General features: G+C 54.2%; 8 protein-coding genes across 8 annotated transcripts; 5 read left to right on the top strand and 3 right to left on the bottom strand.

Annotated features, from left to right (window-relative positions):
* Positions 1–1,000: 1,000 nt before the first annotated feature.
* On the top strand, positions 1,001–1,588 carry BO66DRAFT_468058 (LYR motif-containing protein 2; the record flags this gene model as incomplete). Its single annotated transcript, XM_025652618.1, has 5 exons — positions 1,001–1,142; positions 1,200–1,257; positions 1,323–1,405; positions 1,456–1,479; positions 1,529–1,588. The coding sequence occupies exons 1-5, from the start codon at positions 1,059–1,061 to the stop codon at positions 1,586–1,588; spliced, it is 309 nt and encodes a 102-aa protein (XP_025508028.1). The 5' UTR covers positions 1,001–1,058.
* Positions 1,564–2,545, bottom strand: rcf1 (respiratory supercomplex assembly factor RCF1). Its single transcript, XM_025645212.1, has 3 exons — positions 2,401–2,545; positions 2,260–2,330; positions 1,564–2,177 (listed from the first exon to the last, which is right to left on the bottom strand). The coding sequence occupies exons 1-3, from the start codon at positions 2,436–2,438 to the stop codon at positions 1,753–1,755; spliced, it is 534 nt and encodes a 177-aa protein (XP_025508027.1). The 5' UTR covers positions 2,439–2,545; the 3' UTR covers positions 1,564–1,752.
* A 937-nt stretch (positions 2,546–3,482) lies between these two features.
* Positions 3,483–5,613, top strand: BO66DRAFT_365456 (threonine dehydratase, biosynthetic). Its single transcript, XM_025645211.1, has 3 exons — positions 3,483–3,765; positions 3,832–4,048; positions 4,115–5,613. Exons 1-3 carry the CDS (start codon positions 3,592–3,594, stop codon positions 5,413–5,415), a joined length of 1,692 nt encoding a protein of 563 aa, XP_025508026.1. The 5' UTR covers positions 3,483–3,591; the 3' UTR covers positions 5,416–5,613.
* A 325-nt stretch (positions 5,614–5,938) lies between these two features.
* BO66DRAFT_434587 (50S ribosomal protein L36) lies at positions 5,939–6,460 on the top strand (the record flags this gene model as incomplete). Its single annotated transcript, XM_025650785.1, has 3 exons — positions 5,939–6,193; positions 6,323–6,357; positions 6,421–6,460. 3 exons carry the CDS (start codon positions 5,939–5,941, stop codon positions 6,458–6,460), a joined length of 330 nt encoding a protein of 109 aa, XP_025508025.1.
* A 923-nt stretch (positions 6,461–7,383) lies between these two features.
* On the top strand, positions 7,384–9,057 carry BO66DRAFT_365453 (histidine phosphatase family protein; the record flags this gene model as incomplete). Its single annotated transcript, XM_025645210.1, has 4 exons — positions 7,384–8,173; positions 8,272–8,389; positions 8,459–8,563; positions 8,631–9,057. 4 exons carry the CDS (start codon positions 7,384–7,386, stop codon positions 9,055–9,057), a joined length of 1,440 nt encoding a protein of 479 aa, XP_025508024.1.
* Positions 9,058–9,145: 88 nt separating this feature from the next.
* On the bottom strand, positions 9,146–11,748 carry BO66DRAFT_456972 (uncharacterized protein). The gene has a single exon (XM_025652162.1). The coding sequence runs from the start codon at positions 11,388–11,390 to the stop codon at positions 9,345–9,347; it is 2,046 nt and encodes a 681-aa protein (XP_025508023.1). The 5' UTR covers positions 11,391–11,748; the 3' UTR covers positions 9,146–9,344.
* A 294-nt stretch (positions 11,749–12,042) lies between these two features.
* On the bottom strand, positions 12,043–14,399 carry nop7 (mRNA-binding ribosome synthesis protein NOP7). Its single transcript, XM_025644423.1, has 3 exons — positions 14,328–14,399; positions 14,177–14,275; positions 12,043–14,078 (listed from the first exon to the last, which is right to left on the bottom strand). Exons 1-3 carry the CDS (start codon positions 14,347–14,349, stop codon positions 12,178–12,180), a joined length of 2,022 nt encoding a protein of 673 aa, XP_025508022.1. The 5' UTR covers positions 14,350–14,399; the 3' UTR covers positions 12,043–12,177.
* A 150-nt stretch (positions 14,400–14,549) lies between these two features.
* BO66DRAFT_417473 (GPI-anchor transamidase subunit GAB1) lies at positions 14,550–16,168 on the top strand. Its single transcript, XM_025649681.1, has 5 exons — positions 14,550–14,779; positions 14,838–14,902; positions 14,959–15,161; positions 15,221–15,843; positions 15,895–16,168. The coding sequence occupies exons 1-5, from the start codon at positions 14,638–14,640 to the stop codon at positions 16,131–16,133; spliced, it is 1,272 nt and encodes a 423-aa protein (XP_025508021.1). The 5' UTR covers positions 14,550–14,637; the 3' UTR covers positions 16,134–16,168.
* The last annotated feature ends 4 nt before the right edge of the window (positions 16,169–16,172 follow it).

Genomic DNA, 16,172 nt, shown 5'->3' with positions numbered 1-16,172 from the left:
TAACAGGTCTGACTCAATTTGCACCTGACAGACTCCTAGATCACACAGCCAGTCAAGAGCTTCCCCTACTAGTAGAATTATCTTGTAAAGGTAAAGGGCTAAAGTAAGACACAGCATTTGCCATCAAGTTGCCAAGGCAAAGAGGTGGCGTGCAGGGAATATTTCATAATACGTAAAAGCTGTAGTTTTTTTCATCTTGAGGACACCTGCGAGACGTGGAAGACGGATTGATTCAGTCATATGCGAGGAACTAGCGAAGGGCTCCGAGATGGGCGGTGAGCGAGCAGCCTGACCATTGAGGCCGCAGGGCCGCCGTTACATCTTCCACGCACCAGCTGGCTAAAGAGCGTTCGCTGTCACATCCTCGGATAAGATACGGAGTACAGAGTAAGTCTATATCAGGGGTCGACGGTTTTCACACGCTCGTGCGTGGTATTTACTCCTATCACTATAACATAAACCATATAACTACGGAGTATTTACTCGACCATTGACTTCCCAATGCATTGTGCTTCTTATCGATAAGCCGGTCACGGGTAACTACGTCCGGTGCTTGATCCGATTATGTTGGAGTCATACTTGCCAATCGTATTCTCTACATTAGTATAATCGACCACAACAAACACATACTCCGAGCTCGGACCGGGTCTCAGGGTCTGAAGTTTGTCAATCTGGAAGAATGTGATACTGACAGACTCACATGTACAGAAATCACCTTAGTTTTTCGACCTCTATAGATAAGCAGCATACTATTCAAGTCAAATAGGAAGAATTTCTGTGGCCAACAAGAGAGAACCTAGGCCAAGTACTACTAGGCACTCTGTTGTTCTCTAGTTTGGTAAAACAAAAATACAATCACGGAGGGAAAAAGAGAATGTATCAGAAATTCCGAGTGTCTGGTAACATTTCATACGAATACACACGAGCTTGCTGACCGCCTTGCCTTCCGCCACTCTACCGCCGGATAACCTGCGGATTGTCGTGGTCGCATCGAGACATACTAGATTTGCTGGGTGACTCTACTGGTACAAGGAATAATCGCAAAGTACCTAGCAACAATGCGGAGTACATTACGACTTCTGGCATCTATTTCGCAGAACCAGCCTTCCAAGCTTAAAAAACCGACTATTGGCCTTGATCATGTCAGTAGATCCATCAACATGGTGATGGAAACTCACTTCGCTAATATCTCGTATTAGTTCATTCAAAGACAGCGGGTTCTTGCCTTTTGGCGCGAGATAGTCAGAGCCTTGAATTGTTCGTCTGATGTTCTCATTCTGCCGTATGCGATGTGGTGGTGTCTTGTACTAATATTGTGGAAGCAATCCCCAACTCACCAACTCGCGAGGAGCTGCGCAATTATGCTCGCAACGAGTTTGAGCGCCATCGAGATGTGACAGATCTAGTAAGTGCTGAGCACATATGCAGGCTGAATGTGGTACTGACGGACCACAGCAACATATTCGATACCTGCTTTCAGTATGTCATCATGATTAGAGTTGACTGCTTTATTGCTAATAGTATCCAGACTGGCAAAGCGGAGTTCGAAACGATGAGGAGATACATTGACGAGCAGATTGCCGGTTGAGATGGCCAATCGACATGTAATGCAAGTAAGGTAAGGAAGAGTAGCTAGCGGAGAGTGTGAATTTCCCTTCAAAACAGTGAGAATATATGTATGTACAATGAGATATGATACCCAGACACTTCGGCGAAAATCAATCAGAAAACGTTCCCCCTTTGTCGATTTTTTTACTTCTGCTGCGACAAGAGCTCCATAACAGCACTCAGAACCCCGATGGGCTTCTCCTCGGAGGGCTCGAGGGCCGAACGAGCAGCGTCCTGCTCCGCATTCGCCTTTCTCTTGCCCGCATCCTTGGCGGCAGCCTCGATGGCGGCATGGCGCTCCCGCCAATCCTTGTCCTCCTGGTCTCGGATCTCCAGTTCCCGCAGCCAAGCATCCCGCTTCTCCTGACTCTTGCGTGCCTCCACAACCTGCTCGAATTCCTTGCGTTGCTGCCGCTCGGTCTTGTAGTACATGCCTCCCGCAACCACCGCGATCAGGGTGAAGAACTGGGCGTAGATACGGGCACGGAACATTTTGTTCATCTCAAGCGAATCGCCCGCCTTCATGGATCGGTAGGCCCGGTAGAGGGCGTAGCAGGTAGCCGCACATCCTGTCAATCAACCCGTCCCGTCAGTACAATTCCAAAAGAGGTAATGGAGAGGAAACATCGGTGCGAGGGAGAGTCAACGTACCGAGCGGAATCAGCGGCTCTTGCTTGAGCCGCCTGCGGAACTTCTGCAGCGAAGTCTCTTCTTGGAACTGACTACAGACGCGAAGGCCGTTAGCATCTGATTGACGGCCGCTGTTGTAGGTGCCTTATTATATATACATACGGGTTGTCATCGAAAGAGGAAGGTAGTGGCTCGCTCATCTTGATAGTAGGACTCAAAAAGTGGGAGCTGATTGAAGGTGGCGATCTGCGTGGGAGAGCGCAAGAGGGGTGACTGAAGTAAGGCGGCACCGTTCAGGAGGACTATCTTCCAGTAACAAGGGAATAGGGTCGACCTGAGGATGAAATTGTGACTCTTCGCGTCACTTTTGCCTCTCTGACGATATCGCGCAGATATGAGGTATGGACGAACAATGCCGAAAGTGACATGACGTCGCAACGAACCTTGAGATAATTTGTGTATTGTAACTTACACGGTAGTACAATGGTATCTCGTAAGGTTACAGTAAGCCGACTTACGCCTTGATTGTTCGGGACTGTTATTATGCATAATTATGATCTGTACGTCTTGCGGTGCCAGATAACTCGACTTCACTGAATCATAGATCTACTAGTAATATCAGAGATGAACTAATTACCTATTCAAGAAGCAATTACAGGACATAGCACAAGCTGAGCTCACCACATATTCTTCGTTACTAAGAATGTCGTGCAACAGCTATCTTGAGCAATGCACTGAGTAAATTGCTGTTATCAGTAGGGCGCCAGTAGGGCGCCAGAGAAAAAGCAGCTGTCCGTTGACCAGTCAAGTAAAACCTTGACTGTCCTGGTTATGGGAGCTCAAGATGATTGGCCACCTTACTCGTTTTTGACTGTTAATGCTTGCGATCGATTGGGATCCACCGGCCATCCATGGCTTTGTATTGGGGGGGGGGCAACTGCCCGAGCACATAGATCAGAATGAATCACCTATTGCCGCAAGGGGACCTGTATGGCAAATGGAACAGAAATCAAAAAGCGAGGAGTAAACAAGCTAATTGCTTGGATCAAGGAAGCAATACTCAGGCGATAAACAAGCATCAAATCTCTTTTCTCTCTAGGTAGATGAATACATCCTATTGTTTAGGGCTGGAAGAGAGGGTTTGATGACATAAACTTTTCCGCTCCGATCACGGAATTTTCGCCCTCCTCCCCGCGGAATAGCAAGGGAGACTTATCCACCATAGTTAGTCAGTGCCACCGCGGCTTTTTTTCTCGGTCTCGACTCCCACTTGGTGCTGGCGCTTCGTTCTTACACTCTTTTTATCCCCCAAACGTTCATTCCCTGCATTTTATCCATACAGCAGACTTGAATATGCCCAGCGAAGTATCTGACGACGGCGTTGCGACTCCAGTCTCCGCCAAGGTCAGTAACCTCACCTTGACCGAGTCCGCGCTTGCAACTCCCACCTCCGAAAAAGGGGAGGACTCGACTGCCTACAACTGGGGCATCCCCGACGACTATCTTCTTCCCAATGGTTACCCAGATGTAAGTGCCCTGTGGTCCTGGCTTTCTTCTCACTTGGCGTGTTGCTCATGCGATTATTATTTACAGTACCTCCGGTTGATCTTAACGTCCCGGGTCTACGACATTATCGACGAAACCCCTCTCCATCATGCCGTCAACCTCAGCAACCGCCTGGAGTGCCGTGTGCTGCTCAAGCGTGAGGACCTGCTTCCTGTTTTCAGTTTCAAGTTGCGCGGGGCCTACAACAAGATGGCTCACTTGACTCACGAGCAGCGGTGGAAGGGTGTCATTGCATGCTCTGCCGGTGAGCAGCCCCACTACTTTGACAGGTAATATTTGGAGCATTTGAGTTAATGGAAACTTGGTGCAGGAAACCATGCGCAGGGAGTTGCCTACTCTGCCCGCCATCTCAAGATCCCTGCCACCATTGTCATGCCTTCGGGCACCCCCGCGATTAAACACCTTAACGTCGCTCGCCTGGGCGGAAGCGTCGTTCTCCACGGCAATGACTTTGACGCGGCCAAAGACGAAGCTCACCGCCTGCAGCAACAGCACGGGCTCACCAACATTCCTCCCTTCGATGACCCTTACGTGATTGCTGGCCAAGGAACCATTGGTATGGAACTCCTGCGCCAGGCCAACCTGCAGAAACTTGAGGCTGTTTTCTGCGCTGTCGGTGGAGGAGGCCTGATTGCTGGCATTGGAGTGTATCTCAAGCGCATCGCGCCTCACGTCAAGATCATTGGTGTCGAGGCCCACGATGCCAACGCCATGCACCAGTCTCTCGACTCTGGGTCGCGCGTGTTCCTTAAGGAAGTGGGTCTGTTCGCCGATGGCGCGGCGGTCAAGTCCGTTGGAGAGGAGAACTACCGGCTGGCCCGTGAAGTTATTGATGAAGTTATTCAGGTCTCGACCGACGAGACATGCGCTGCTATCAAGGATGCCTTCGAGGACACCCGTTCCATCATTGAACCGGCGGGTGCTCTGGCTCTGGCTGGCCTTAAGAAGTATGTTAGCATGTATCCCAGCCCTGACACAAACCGGGAGTTGTGTGCTATCACTTCTGGTGCCAACATGGACTTTGATCGTCTGCGTTTCGTCGCTGAGCGTGCTGCTCTGGGTGAGCGGAAGGAGGCTCTTCTGAGTGTCAACATCCCCGAGAAGCCGGGCGCATTTGCCAAGCTCGTTGAAGTTATTCTTCCCCATGCGGTCACTGCCTTCAGCTACCGGTATGCCCACGATGCCTCTGCCGACGTCCTGATGGGTATCTCCTTGTCTGCGTTGACGGGCCAAGACGATTTGGCCAAGATCATGACTCACCTCACCAAGGAGGGTATGAGTGTGAAGGACTTGAGCGACGACGAGCTCGTCAAACGGCACGTTCGTTTCCTCGTCGGTGGACGCAGCAGCGTCCAGAATGAGCGATTGTTCATGTTCGAGTTCCCTGAGCGCCCCGGTGCTCTGGCCAAGTTCTTGACCACTCTTCGCCCCAACCAGAACATCTCGTTGTTCCACTACCGCAACTACGGCGGAGATGTGGGCAAGGTGCTTGCTGGTATCCAGTGCCCCGAGACTGAAAAGGAAGAACTTGAGGCTTTCTTGAGAGACTTGGGATACCCCTTCAGCGAGCACACCGACTCTTCAACCTACCAAACTTTCCTTCGTGCTTAAAATATTCAGCAACTTTCTTGAGTCGTTTTCTTCCGTTTGGGAGAAAGCTTAAAGAGTCTTTTTGATTCCCTTCTTGTCAATTCATATGGGCGTTCTTGTTGGGCATAGTGACGATAGAGCTTGGGCTGTTTCTTCTTAGTGTGAGAGTGCTAGGCATTGTTCCGTACATAGAATTCGAAATACTACCTATAATGTTGCATCTGATGTGTTCGTCCAATTGTTTCACTTGGTACATTAACAATCAACTTGACTAGGTACCTACGGAGGCTTTCGTCGATGTAGATGTGTGTGCGCTGATTGGCTGTTATTCCGTCCAATCAAAACGCGGGATACTGAACCGTTGTCGGAAGCCGGGGATACAGTAGACCCGGCCAAAATGCTCCGAAGGAATTCCGGATAATCAATTGACGGCCACACCTTGGGGGTTGAAAAGTCCCGATATCTCTGCTGCAGCTCGTTGTTTTCGCATCGAATAAATAGCGGAATCAGACTCGTCTGTCTATCCGCCATTTCGACAACCATGATGTCCGTCCGCTCTCTCCTCGGTGCCTCGACCGGTGCCCTCCGCCAGATCCTCCCCTCCTTCTCCCGCAGCAAACCCGCCGGTCTCCTGTCCCGGTCGTTCTCGCAATTGGCCAAGCTCCCCTTCGGCAATGGTCTTCGTCTGCTGCGCTCCGGGCAGCAGACCGGTGTGGTCAGCGCGACTCTGCGACAGGTCGAGCAGGTCCGAGGCATGAAGACGCGGTCTTCGGTCAAGCGCCTGTGTGATGGATGCAAGGTAGGACTACCCCGAGCCCCGCGGAGGAGGATTTTGTACATCAGAATACTGCAGTTGCACTGTATTTTTGTGAAAGGGATTGTTCATGATCTGTGGATATGCGGCTAATGTTGTCTATTCCAATCGCAGCCTGTCCGGAGAAAGAACCGTGTCTACATCATCTGGTAAGCGCCATGGCTGACACAAATTGAATATCAAAGATTCTAACATGTATCTTCAACCCACAGCTCGAAGAACCCCAAGCACAAACAACGCCAAGGCAAATAAACGGGACGTGCGATGTAATCTCCACTCAGAAGCTTGACAGCACCCGGTGGACGATCGGCTTCTCGAACCGAGCATTTCCTGGGTTCTGACACGGCGGCGGCGGAAAAGGTCCACGGGCAATTGCATTATATGGTATGAGGGTCTCAACAGGAACCAAAAATGGCGGGATTCGAGTTTCGTTGTGGGTCACAGGACATTGGGGGTCTTGTTGATATTGGCAAGAACCGTGCATATTCATCATGGGATACGACCAACTGGTTGGTTCAGGCGCTTTGTTTTCGTTGCATTTGTTCGTATGTACATTAATTGGGATTATACACTTCATTTCCTCTTTTGTTCAGGCTGAATACGTGGGTGGATGTGGATTGCTGGGAATCTACATCAGTGTCTTGTTCTGGTGTATGTACAGTACCTCGCTTTCTTTCCCGCCTCCCTTGACTATTCCTGGGCAATCTAACGTGCGGATTTTGATTCTGCATGAGCTTACTCCATAGGACATAAGCGACCTGAATTATGGATGCGAGTTGACCAGCCCAAAGAGAGCTGACGGGGGTTCAAGATACCATTGAGTTTGAGCCAGGGAGTGCAAGGGATGATATCATTGTCCAGGAACCAGAGACTGTGAATACACTACACTACACAGTCTTGAGCCTCCTTCGCATGAGTACCAGAGTATACCAACCCCTTTCCATGTTACAATGCGAAACCTATCCCTTTCCTAGCCAGTCACAGCTGCCTACCTGTCTCCGAACGCCCGCAATGCTTGTTGCATGAGCTCATCAGTCTGGAATGCGATTCACGTGAATGCGAGGCCAGACCTTTTCAGAACACCGAACAGCCATTGACGGAGACCTTCTACCTAACTGCGCACTATTCATATTGTAGATCTGATCCACGGCTCTCGTGACAGCATGAAACCCGGGATGTTTGTCCCCTGTTACCTCCTCCTGATCCCAGCAGCAACCGCCGCCACATTCCCGGCCTCCCACATCTCGCAACAAGTCTTCGACGGCGACAACTTCCTCAAATACGATGGCATCCGCGGGCCCTACGTCGACCGCAAGTCCTACGGCATCGGCCGCGACCCGCCGCCGCAATGCGTCGTCGACCAAGTGATCATGGTCAAACGCCACGGCGAGCGATACCCTGCCTCGGGGGAGGGCCCTGCGATTGAGACCGTGTTGAAGAAAGTCAACAGCACCGTGCAGGCGGCCTCGAACAGCAGCGGAGACCTCGACTTCCTCCGCGGCAACTGGACCTACTATGTGCCGTCGGATTGCTACGAAGCCGAGACCTTCACGGGGCCCTACGCAGGGCTCGCCGAGGCATATACCCACGGACAGCAGTACCGAGCACGCTATGGTCATCTCTGGGACGGCAGCAGCAGCAGCAGCAGCAGCAGCAGCACGTCAACGACCCTCCCGCTCTTCGCGGCAGAGTTCCAGCGCATCATCGACACGGCCCGGCGGTTCGGCGAAGGGTTCGTGGGGATGCAGAACTACTCGACCTACGCTGCCCTGAACCTCATCTCGGAGTCCAGCAGTCGCGGCGCGGACAGTCTGACGCCCTCGTGCCACCAGGACGATGGCGCTGCACGGGACAAGTGCAATGCGTATCCGTACCATCTCCCGCAGTTCGACGCTGCGGCGGAGCGATTGAATGCGCAGTATAAGGGTCTTAATTTGAGCTGGGAGGATGTTGTCACGCTGATGAGTGAGTACGACTGGTTTTCTGAGTTCAGCCTTTGCTACATTTATAGTACAGTACTGCATCACAGTCAGACTGGACTAACCCACGAATGTGCGGCGCAGCAATGACAGCGTACGAGCTCAACACGCGCAGCGAGTCCGAATGGATCGACGTATTCACGACAGACGAATGGGTCAGTTTCTCGTATATCTGGGACGTGAACTTTTATTATTGCGCTGGGTGAGTGGATGGCTTCACTAGTAGAATTGGGTCATAGTATACTGATGCTAGATGTTTTGGGTGGGAAAGCCCAGGAAACAAATACATGCGCGCCGTCGGGGCGAATTACCTCAACGCCTCGCTCGCCCTTCTCCAGCAGGGTCCCTCATCAGCCGGGCCCTTATTCTTCAACTTGTACGCCTGCCCCCTTTCCCCTCCTAGCTTCCCCACCCCTAGTATACCACACTAACCCAACCCCCAGCGCCCACGACAGCAACATCACCCCCATAATCGCCGCCCTGGACATCGCGACCCCCCCACAGCCCCTCGCCACCGACCGCGTCGCCTTCGACCTCCAGCAACACTGGCGCATCACCGACATCATCCCCATGGGCGGCCGCCTGACCATCGAGCGGCTGAACTGCAGCAACAGCGCGCTCGGCCCCGCGGGCATCTACGTGCGATTGGTGCTGAACGAGGCGGTCGTGCCCCTGCGCACCTGCCAGGATGGACCGGGGTATTCGTGTTCGTTGGCACAGTATGCCGAGTTCGTGGGCGGGTTGCCGGGGTTTGCATCGGAGTGTGCGGTCCCCGCCGACGAGCCGCAGGTTTTGGGGTTCTGGTGGAATTACACCACTTCGACGGGGGAGAATTGGCACAAGGGGGAGAGGTGTAATGGGCTTGCTTGAGGGTTCTTTCATTAGTTGTGGTGGGGAGGGTTGGGTAGGCTACCAAGATTTTAGTGCGCATTTGTAGGATTGGGGATCGGGTACGGTGGTAAGACTATAGTATTACTGAGTGAATGTGCTATCGGCAAGCATGCTAGAATAAGACTAGGACTCTGGAGTGCCAATTTCACAAATGCGTTGGTTGTTATCGTCAGGCAAGCGCCGTGTCCTTCTCAGTTATTCGTAGCATGGACAACAGATAGCGTATCATGGTCATCACATTCGATACACATATTCCCTCCGGCCAATCACCCCTCGTTAGCATTGTCCTTCCTCCTAGAAGCCTTGGCGGTCGACGACTTTCTCGCAGAGACCGGAGGCTGGTACCCCGGATGCATGGTCTTCAGGTGCTGATTCAGGTTCCACGTTCGGGAGAACCCATTATGATGTCGATCGCAGTTGCTGATGGGGCACACCAGATCGGACTTCCGGTGCTCGCCTTTCCCTCTGGGACGGGTCGTGTCATCGGCCGATGCACTCGTCGCGCGAGATCTCGAACCCCCCTTGAGGGATGTCGCCCGCGAGCGAGGCTTCCTGGATGACGCTCGTGATGATAACGGAATCGCCTCGGGTTGGGGCTCGGGCTCGGGCTCACGCTCACGCTCAAGCTCCAATTCAGCCTCCGGTTCCGACTCGCTCTCCACGTATTGCCACGGGCCTGGCCCACTGCCAGCTTCCAGCGGGACTTGTCGCACCTGTCCTTCGTGGAAGGTGCGAAACGCCATATCCTCGCCGAACAAATCCGCACAGCGGCGGGAGGCTCGCATCACCGCCGCGGCGGGGAACCCTGTCATGGACGCAATCCCCAAAACCTCACTCCAGTCCCGGAGGCCCTGACGGATCCGGCTGACGGACTGTCGGCCATCGCTGCTGCGTGATCTGCCACGGGACCGCGAAGACCCTTGCGAAAGCGAGCGCTGACTCGAGGCTGCGTTGGAGGATGTGTGCTCGCTGGATGCACGACTACTCGAGACGCGGGTACTTCGTGAGCGAGAAGGCCCGGCGCTGGACTCAGATCGAATTGAGGGCCGTCGTGTGCGTTTTCTCCCTCGTGATAGACTCCGGTCTTTCTCAGCGGTGCTGCCTTTCCGTTTCGGCTGCTGTCCGGAGGACGAGCCTGAGACCGCGCTTGCGGTATCCGTCTGCCATTCGCTGGCGGAGCTATCGTCGTCGCGAGCGAGGTCGCCCTGCCGCGCGCGGTGGAGGCCCATGAGCAGCGTGTCGAATTGCGTGAGGATGTTTCGAGTCAAGGGCCGCAGTTGCACGCGTGCCCTCTCATCGTCCGCCTGCACTACGGGCCGTAGAGCCACGGGTTTCATTCCGGCCAACGTCTCCGGTTCCTCGACCTCCTCACTCTCCCAATCCCCGGCACTCTCATCCTGGGTCCCGGTCTGCGACATGGAGGACTTCCTCTTGCTGCGCCGCGGCGTCATCGCACCGGTTGCTGGCCTCGTCGTCTCCCACTCTCTTGCATTGAACCGTTCCTTGGCGGTCTTCATCATAACAGCCATCACGGATTCCTCCAATTCCGCACTCGGCCGCGGATCCGGCTGCCGACGCAGCGTCCAGGCATCATCGATCGCCCGCCGCACCAACTCCCCAGGCCGCGGCACAACCGCCGCAGGCATCGGCCACGCCGTCCACCTCTTCGGCGGCGCAAAAATCTCCTCCTCTCCTTCAATCGTTCCCTCCCCCCCTAGAGCACCACCACTACTCATCCGCCTCGCAATCTCCCTCGCCCGCACCCGCAACGCATACGCATTATACAAATGCGCCGCCAGGTCCCGGGCGCGGAGATCGACCAACGCCTGCGCATTCTGTCGATCCTCGGCCGTGAGATTCCTCCAGGTCGACTCGGGGCCCCGGAAACGGTTGGGCCGGTAGTGGTCCTCCTCGTCCGCATCTGGCGAGGAGGAAGGCTGACGACGAAGACGACGGCTTTCCACCACGTCGACACCAACCTTCCCTCGCTCATCCCCGTCTAACCTTGCACCACCTCTCCTTCGTCCAGCGTCCCCCGCCTCCTCCTCCTCCCCCTCCCCCCCACTCTCCTCCAAGTAACTCGAATCCGAATCATCCGAAAGCCCCTCATCGCGAGGCGAACCCCCTTCCTCCATGATCGTGTCCAGATTTCCCTCTAATTCATCCGGATAAAGCTCGAGATCCGAAAACCCACCCGCATCCTGGCTGCTGTCGCCGCCCCCGAAGATGGATTGGTAGGCTTGCGGTTGCGGTTGCGCGGACGGGGGAGGCGCGAAGCGCGGTGAGCTGGGGTAGTAGTTTGAGGAGGACATCGTGCCCAGCAGCAGCTTTGCTCTTTGCTTTTTTGGGGGCGGGTCGTTGTGTTGTGTTGTGTTGTGTTATCTTGGTGTAACACGCATCCCAAAGCTTAGTCTGTGTTGCTGGGTTGGTATTTCAGTTGTCGATGCGGTGGTGTGTGTGTGTGTGTGTTTATGGTATGCGAGTCAACAATCTAGACCATGTAGTTGTATGTATGCATGCAGATCGGGTTGGAGGCACTTTGGCACGAGAAAGGCATTGGGGCTGGCGGGGTCTCCTGGGCCCTGGGGTTGGGCGATGGCTGTCTCTATATACGGATATATTACTCCATGGCTTGGTCATCACTATCGTCAGTTAATAAGTGGGTTGATATGGTTTTCGTTGAAGTTGTAATTCAAGATTTGGGAGATGCGCTGATGTGGGTGGAAAATGTTCGAGGTCACGTGACGCAATGCATGGGGCGTGGGATCGTTGAGAGTCGGACAACTACTCAATGGATATACTCAGAATAGATGGGATTTTTGGGCTCTGCCAGTGCTCGTAGCTTAGATATTTGGTATTACAGAGTGTGCTGTGGTCTCATGGAACCATAGCTGCTGGAGTGAGAGACACCTGAGGCTTTCAACTACGAAAAGCATACCGCAAAACAGCACAATCCTATTACAACTCGTGGATAAATTCTTATCGATAACAAATACTATGCAAGACGCCAAAGAGTCAAATATCTCCAATACCCAGCAAGGATATCATTCTAATATCACACACAGGAACTAAACACTTTTTGATGCACACAACATCGATCTATTTCTGGCCCGCCTTCTCCAGCTTTCTCCGCTTGGAGCGCAGCTTGGCCGCTTCCTCGTCCTTCTTCTTGTTCGAGTACATCATCTTCTCCAGCAGCTTGCGCTTCTTCCGGCTCATCATCATCTTCTGGCGCTCCAGCTCCTCCTCCTCCTTGCGCTTCTGGGACGCGATCTTCTTGGTCTGCGACTTCTTCTTCGTCTCGCCGGTCGCGCCGGACGTGAAGGGGAGACCCGCAGCCTCGGCCTCCAGCTCCTTCTGGTGCTGGGAGCGGGCCGCTTCCTCCTCGTCCTCGGACTCGGAGGCGGCCTCGTTGTCGTCGAATCCGCCGAAGTCCTCGTCCTCCGCCTCCTCCTCGCTCTCCTCGCTCTCGTCGTCGGTGCCCGCGACGTCCATACCACCGTTGATATCGGACTCCTCGTCGCTCTCAGCCTCGGATTCCTCCTTCTCGACCTCGGCGGCCTGCTCATCTCCAGCCTCCTCCATCTCCTCGTCGCTGTCCTCTTCCTCGGCAGCGGCGGCTTCGCCTTCCTCCTCCTGCTCGGCCAGGGAGGCGCGAGGGTCGTAGGCACCCTTGGAAGGCTTGACCCACGGGCTCAGGTGAGGGGGGAGGGTCTCGCCGGGTGCGTACAGATCAGGGCGGAGGAGCTTGCCCTCGTTGATGCAGTCCCAGACCCACTGGGGCTGGATGTAGGTTCTACCAGGGATGCGGGTGCCCGGTCTGACCTTCTGGACGGCACCCTCGGCGGAGGCGGCGGGAACGGCGGGAAGCGATTCTTGGGGAAGAGAAGGACGGTCGACGATCTGGTGAGTGATTCTCGTGTCGGTCTCGTCGTGTGTGAAGGCGCCGTCACCGAGCACAGCGTCCCAACCGATACGGGTGCAGCCAAACGAGCGGAGAATGAACTCCAGGGGTGCCTTGGGCGCCTCTCTGGAGATGTAGAAGACGAAGGGCGCAAACAGAGAGCCGGCCTCCTCGCCGCTCAGGTCGGGTTGGGGAAGGGTGTCGGCCTCGGGGGCGGCGGGCTCGAACTTGTCGATGGCGTCGGTCGCCTCTTCGGTCGCCTCGGCGGGTTGCTCCTCCGTGGCTTGGTCCAGACCAGCGCTCTTGATGACCTTGTCGACCTTGGCCTGCACGTCACCGGAAACCTCCTGGTTGGAAGACTTGCTGGCCTGCTTGCTGGCGTCAATAGCCTTGGGGGCTTCGCCGACCGAGCGTCCCTCGAGGGTGAAAGCCGCCAACTCGGCGCCATTCTCGTCACTGCGGGTATCGAACTTGGGGGGGTATCTGAGACCGAGAGTGGAGTACAGGCGGTAGTTCACGAATCCTAGCAGGGTGGTGTAGAATTCGACGAATGTGGCCATGATGCGGTAATCGACATCGCCGTTGACGCGCTGGACGAATCGGTAGGGCACCAGCCACATGATATCCTGTCCCTGGATGGTAGCCTGGTAGTAGATACCCTTGATCGAGAGGAAGGACTTCCGCAGGGAGTTGGTGGTGATGAGGTAGTGCTGGAACTCATGGCACAGGCGCTGGCACAGAGCGATGGTCTTGGGAGGAACGTGGGCGGAAGAGGGAAGGTTGGCGAAGAGGAAGAGCAAGGAAAGAGCATCGTCGAGGTCTCTCAGGGCATCGATGAAAGTCGGGTAGCGCTCCTTGATGACATGGTCGAGGGTAAGTTTCGGCGCATGGTTCTTCTCCAGGCGAGAAGCATCCCCGACTTCTCCACGGCCAAGGGAGCGGGCGATCTTCTTGGCAAGGGCCTTCTGTTCACGGAACTTGCGGAGAAGGGGTTCGTGCAGCAGATACTGGATATCCTTGGTGTAGTAGAAAGTGGTGTTGGGGGTCGAAGTCCTCGAGGCCTTCTTCTTGCTGCGAGGCTCACGGGGATAGATACCTGTCCGACGATGAAGTGGCAACGATCAGCATGTGAGACGACATAAGATAGAGATAGATCAAGATGATCTGTGTAGTATCATCGGAGGGAAGCCATACCCTTGAAGATACATAGTCGACGGAAGTCAGGCAGAGAGATCTGAAGTTTGCGCACTGCCTGCGTTCTGGTGATGTAGTTTTTGGCCTGGCCAGAGGTTCCTGCGTCTCAAATTAGCGAGAAATCAATCGCATAAAGAGAGATTATGCGAACCCTTCTTCTTAATCTTAGCCATTTTTGCAATGGGGGGATTGGATCAAAAATCGAGGGGTGAGTGACTTGAAAGAAAGATCCGATAACCAGAAAAATCGTTGATAAGTTTTTTTTTTCTTTTCTTTTTTGGAGCAGCGGCGCGGACCTGGTCCGTGCACGGCGGAAAAGGGAAATGCGCGGAGTTCCGCTTGGCACGTGAAGCCAACAACAACTGACACTTAACACCAATCTGATTTCCCCCCGCGCTGCTGTTATTCAATTGCATGCCACTTCCGGCATGCTCTGATATTCTCCTCTGATACGAAACAGTATGGGGGTTGATCGCAGAAAAGCTGCCGTTTTCGGTGGTGCTTTTGCTCTGCGACTTCTGCTACTGGTGTTGTTCCCTTCGCTCCCCGACTTGTTGACTGGCCGAGTTGAGGTCTCGACCCCGGTCACCAGCTTCAAACGACGTTAGTCCCTTGAACTGGAGAAGACTGCCCTGTGTGATGGAAAGCTAACCCCTTGCAGTACAAGAAGGTCTTTTTCTCTATACTCGCAATGTTTCCCCCTATGATGGAGGCGTCTTCCATCAGGTACGGACGGCACTCAAACAGAACAATGCGGATGAGATCGGGCTGACAATGTGAAGGCGCCACTTCTTCTTCCGATTTTCTCGCTGCTGCCCAGCTCCCCAGGCTTCCCCTTTCCGACGGTCGTGCTATACTCTCTGATCGATTTGATAAACGCAAACGCCCTGATCACAATTGCGGAGTCGGGGTGGGCAGTCTCAGGGCGATCGTACTCGGCGATACGGAAGCATATCAGGTGGGACGGGGTGACAATCGCAGCATGGTACGGAAACCACTAGGTGACGAGGTCATCTTTGGGGATATCATCATTGACTTTGTCAGGTTCTTGTTTAACCCCTTCACCATCGCAACATGTCTGGGCCGGTCCACCGCGGTCTTCACCTCGATCGGAATCCTGTACGCGCTTTCTAGTGCCGTGACCGGAAAGACCTTCAACTCGATGCTCGCACTGGGCTTTGCCTCGTATCTATCGATCTACCCGGCGTTACTCTACATCCCACTCATGCTTCTGTGCTATGATCAGCGTGCGCAGACAGCCAAGACCTACCCCAGCACTACCGTTTTCGCACTTCAGCACCTGGCAATTTTCGTCCTCAGTATTGCCGGCTTGCTTGGGATATCAGCTCTCCTTATTGGGGACTTTAGATCGTTTGTTTCTGCTACATATGGGTTCCAGTTGCTTGTCCCGGACCTAACGCCCAATGTTGGTCTTTGGTGGTACTTCTTCATCGAGATCTTCGACTCCTTTCGCGAATTCTTCCTCGGGGTCTTTTGGCTCCACTTGGCCTCTTACATGGGCGGTCTTACGATACGCTTAAGAAGACAGCCTCTGTTCGTGCTGAGCTCCCTGCTGGGAATCTTTGCCGTCTTCAAGCCCTACCCCAGCATATCTGACGCCTCGCTGTACTTTGCACTCCTCCCGCTGTACCGACATCTATTCCCTCGTGAGTAGCTCATTCGCCGCGTGGCTTGAACACCCAACTAACAGCAACCAGTAATGCGCTATACCTTCTTCGCCGTCTCGGCGTTGCTCTACGCCACGCTCCTGGGACCGGCATTTTACCACCTATGGATCTACGCCGGCTCAGGCAACGCCAACTTCTTCTACGCCATCACTCTCGTCTGGAGCTTAGGGCTTTCCATCCTGCTGGCCGACACGATCTTCGCCGCCCTCCGCGACGAATGGGAGTACGACAACCCCGAAGTACGGGGCAAGGACGTGAAGCAAGTGTAAATTAATCTATCTATGTCTTATACACAGTACAGTAGAAAA

Source organism: Aspergillus aculeatinus, assembly GCF_003184765.1.
Source record: "Aspergillus aculeatinus CBS 121060 unplaced genomic scaffold BO66scaffold_4, whole genome shotgun sequence".
Classification (NCBI taxonomy): Eukaryota; Fungi; Ascomycota; class Eurotiomycetes; order Eurotiales; family Aspergillaceae; genus Aspergillus; species Aspergillus aculeatinus.
Note: the sequence above shows the minus strand (reverse complement) of the source record. Positions and strands in the feature narration are given on the sequence as shown.

Bases quoted from the DNA above. Each gene is read 5' to 3' on its own strand.
- rcf1 (XM_025645212.1), bottom strand. From the start codon at position 2,438: ATGAGCGAGCCACTACCTTCCTCTTTCGATGACAACCC. The intron at 2,331-2,400 runs GTATGTATATAT...TCGCGTCTGTAG, and splicing joins TCCTCTTTCGATGACAACCC to TCAGTTCCAAGAAGAGACTT. The intron at 2,178-2,259 runs GTACGTTGACTC...GTTGATTGACAG, and splicing joins AGAGCCGCTGATTCCGCTCG to GATGTGCGGCTACCTGCTAC.
- BO66DRAFT_365456 (XM_025645211.1), top strand. From the start codon at position 3,592: ATGCCCAGCGAAGTATCTGACGACGGCGTTGCGACTCCAGTCTCCGCC. The intron at 3,766-3,831 runs GTAAGTGCCCTG...TATTATTTACAG, and splicing joins TTCCCAATGGTTACCCAGAT to TACCTCCGGTTGATCTTAAC. The intron at 4,049-4,114 runs GTGAGCAGCCCC...AACTTGGTGCAG, and splicing joins TGTCATTGCATGCTCTGCCG to GAAACCATGCGCAGGGAGTT.
- BO66DRAFT_456972 (XM_025652162.1), bottom strand. From the start codon at position 11,390: ATGTCCTCCTCAAACTACTACCCCAGCTCACCGCGCTTCGCGCCTCCC.
- nop7 (XM_025644423.1), bottom strand. From the start codon at position 14,349: ATGGCTAAGATTAAGAAGAAGG. The intron at 14,276-14,327 runs GTTCGCATAATC...TTTGAGACGCAG, and splicing joins GGCTAAGATTAAGAAGAAGG to GAACCTCTGGCCAGGCCAAA. The intron at 14,079-14,176 runs GTATGGCTTCCC...ATCGTCGGACAG, and splicing joins TCGACTATGTATCTTCAAGG to GTATCTATCCCCGTGAGCCT.
- BO66DRAFT_417473 (XM_025649681.1), top strand. From the start codon at position 14,638: ATGGGGGTTGATCGCAGAAAAGCTGCCGTTTTCGGTGGTGCTTTTGCT. The intron at 14,780-14,837 runs GTTAGTCCCTTG...AACCCCTTGCAG, and splicing joins GGTCACCAGCTTCAAACGAC to TACAAGAAGGTCTTTTTCTC. The intron at 15,844-15,894 runs GTGAGTAGCTCA...AACAGCAACCAG, and splicing joins GTACCGACATCTATTCCCTC to TAATGCGCTATACCTTCTTC.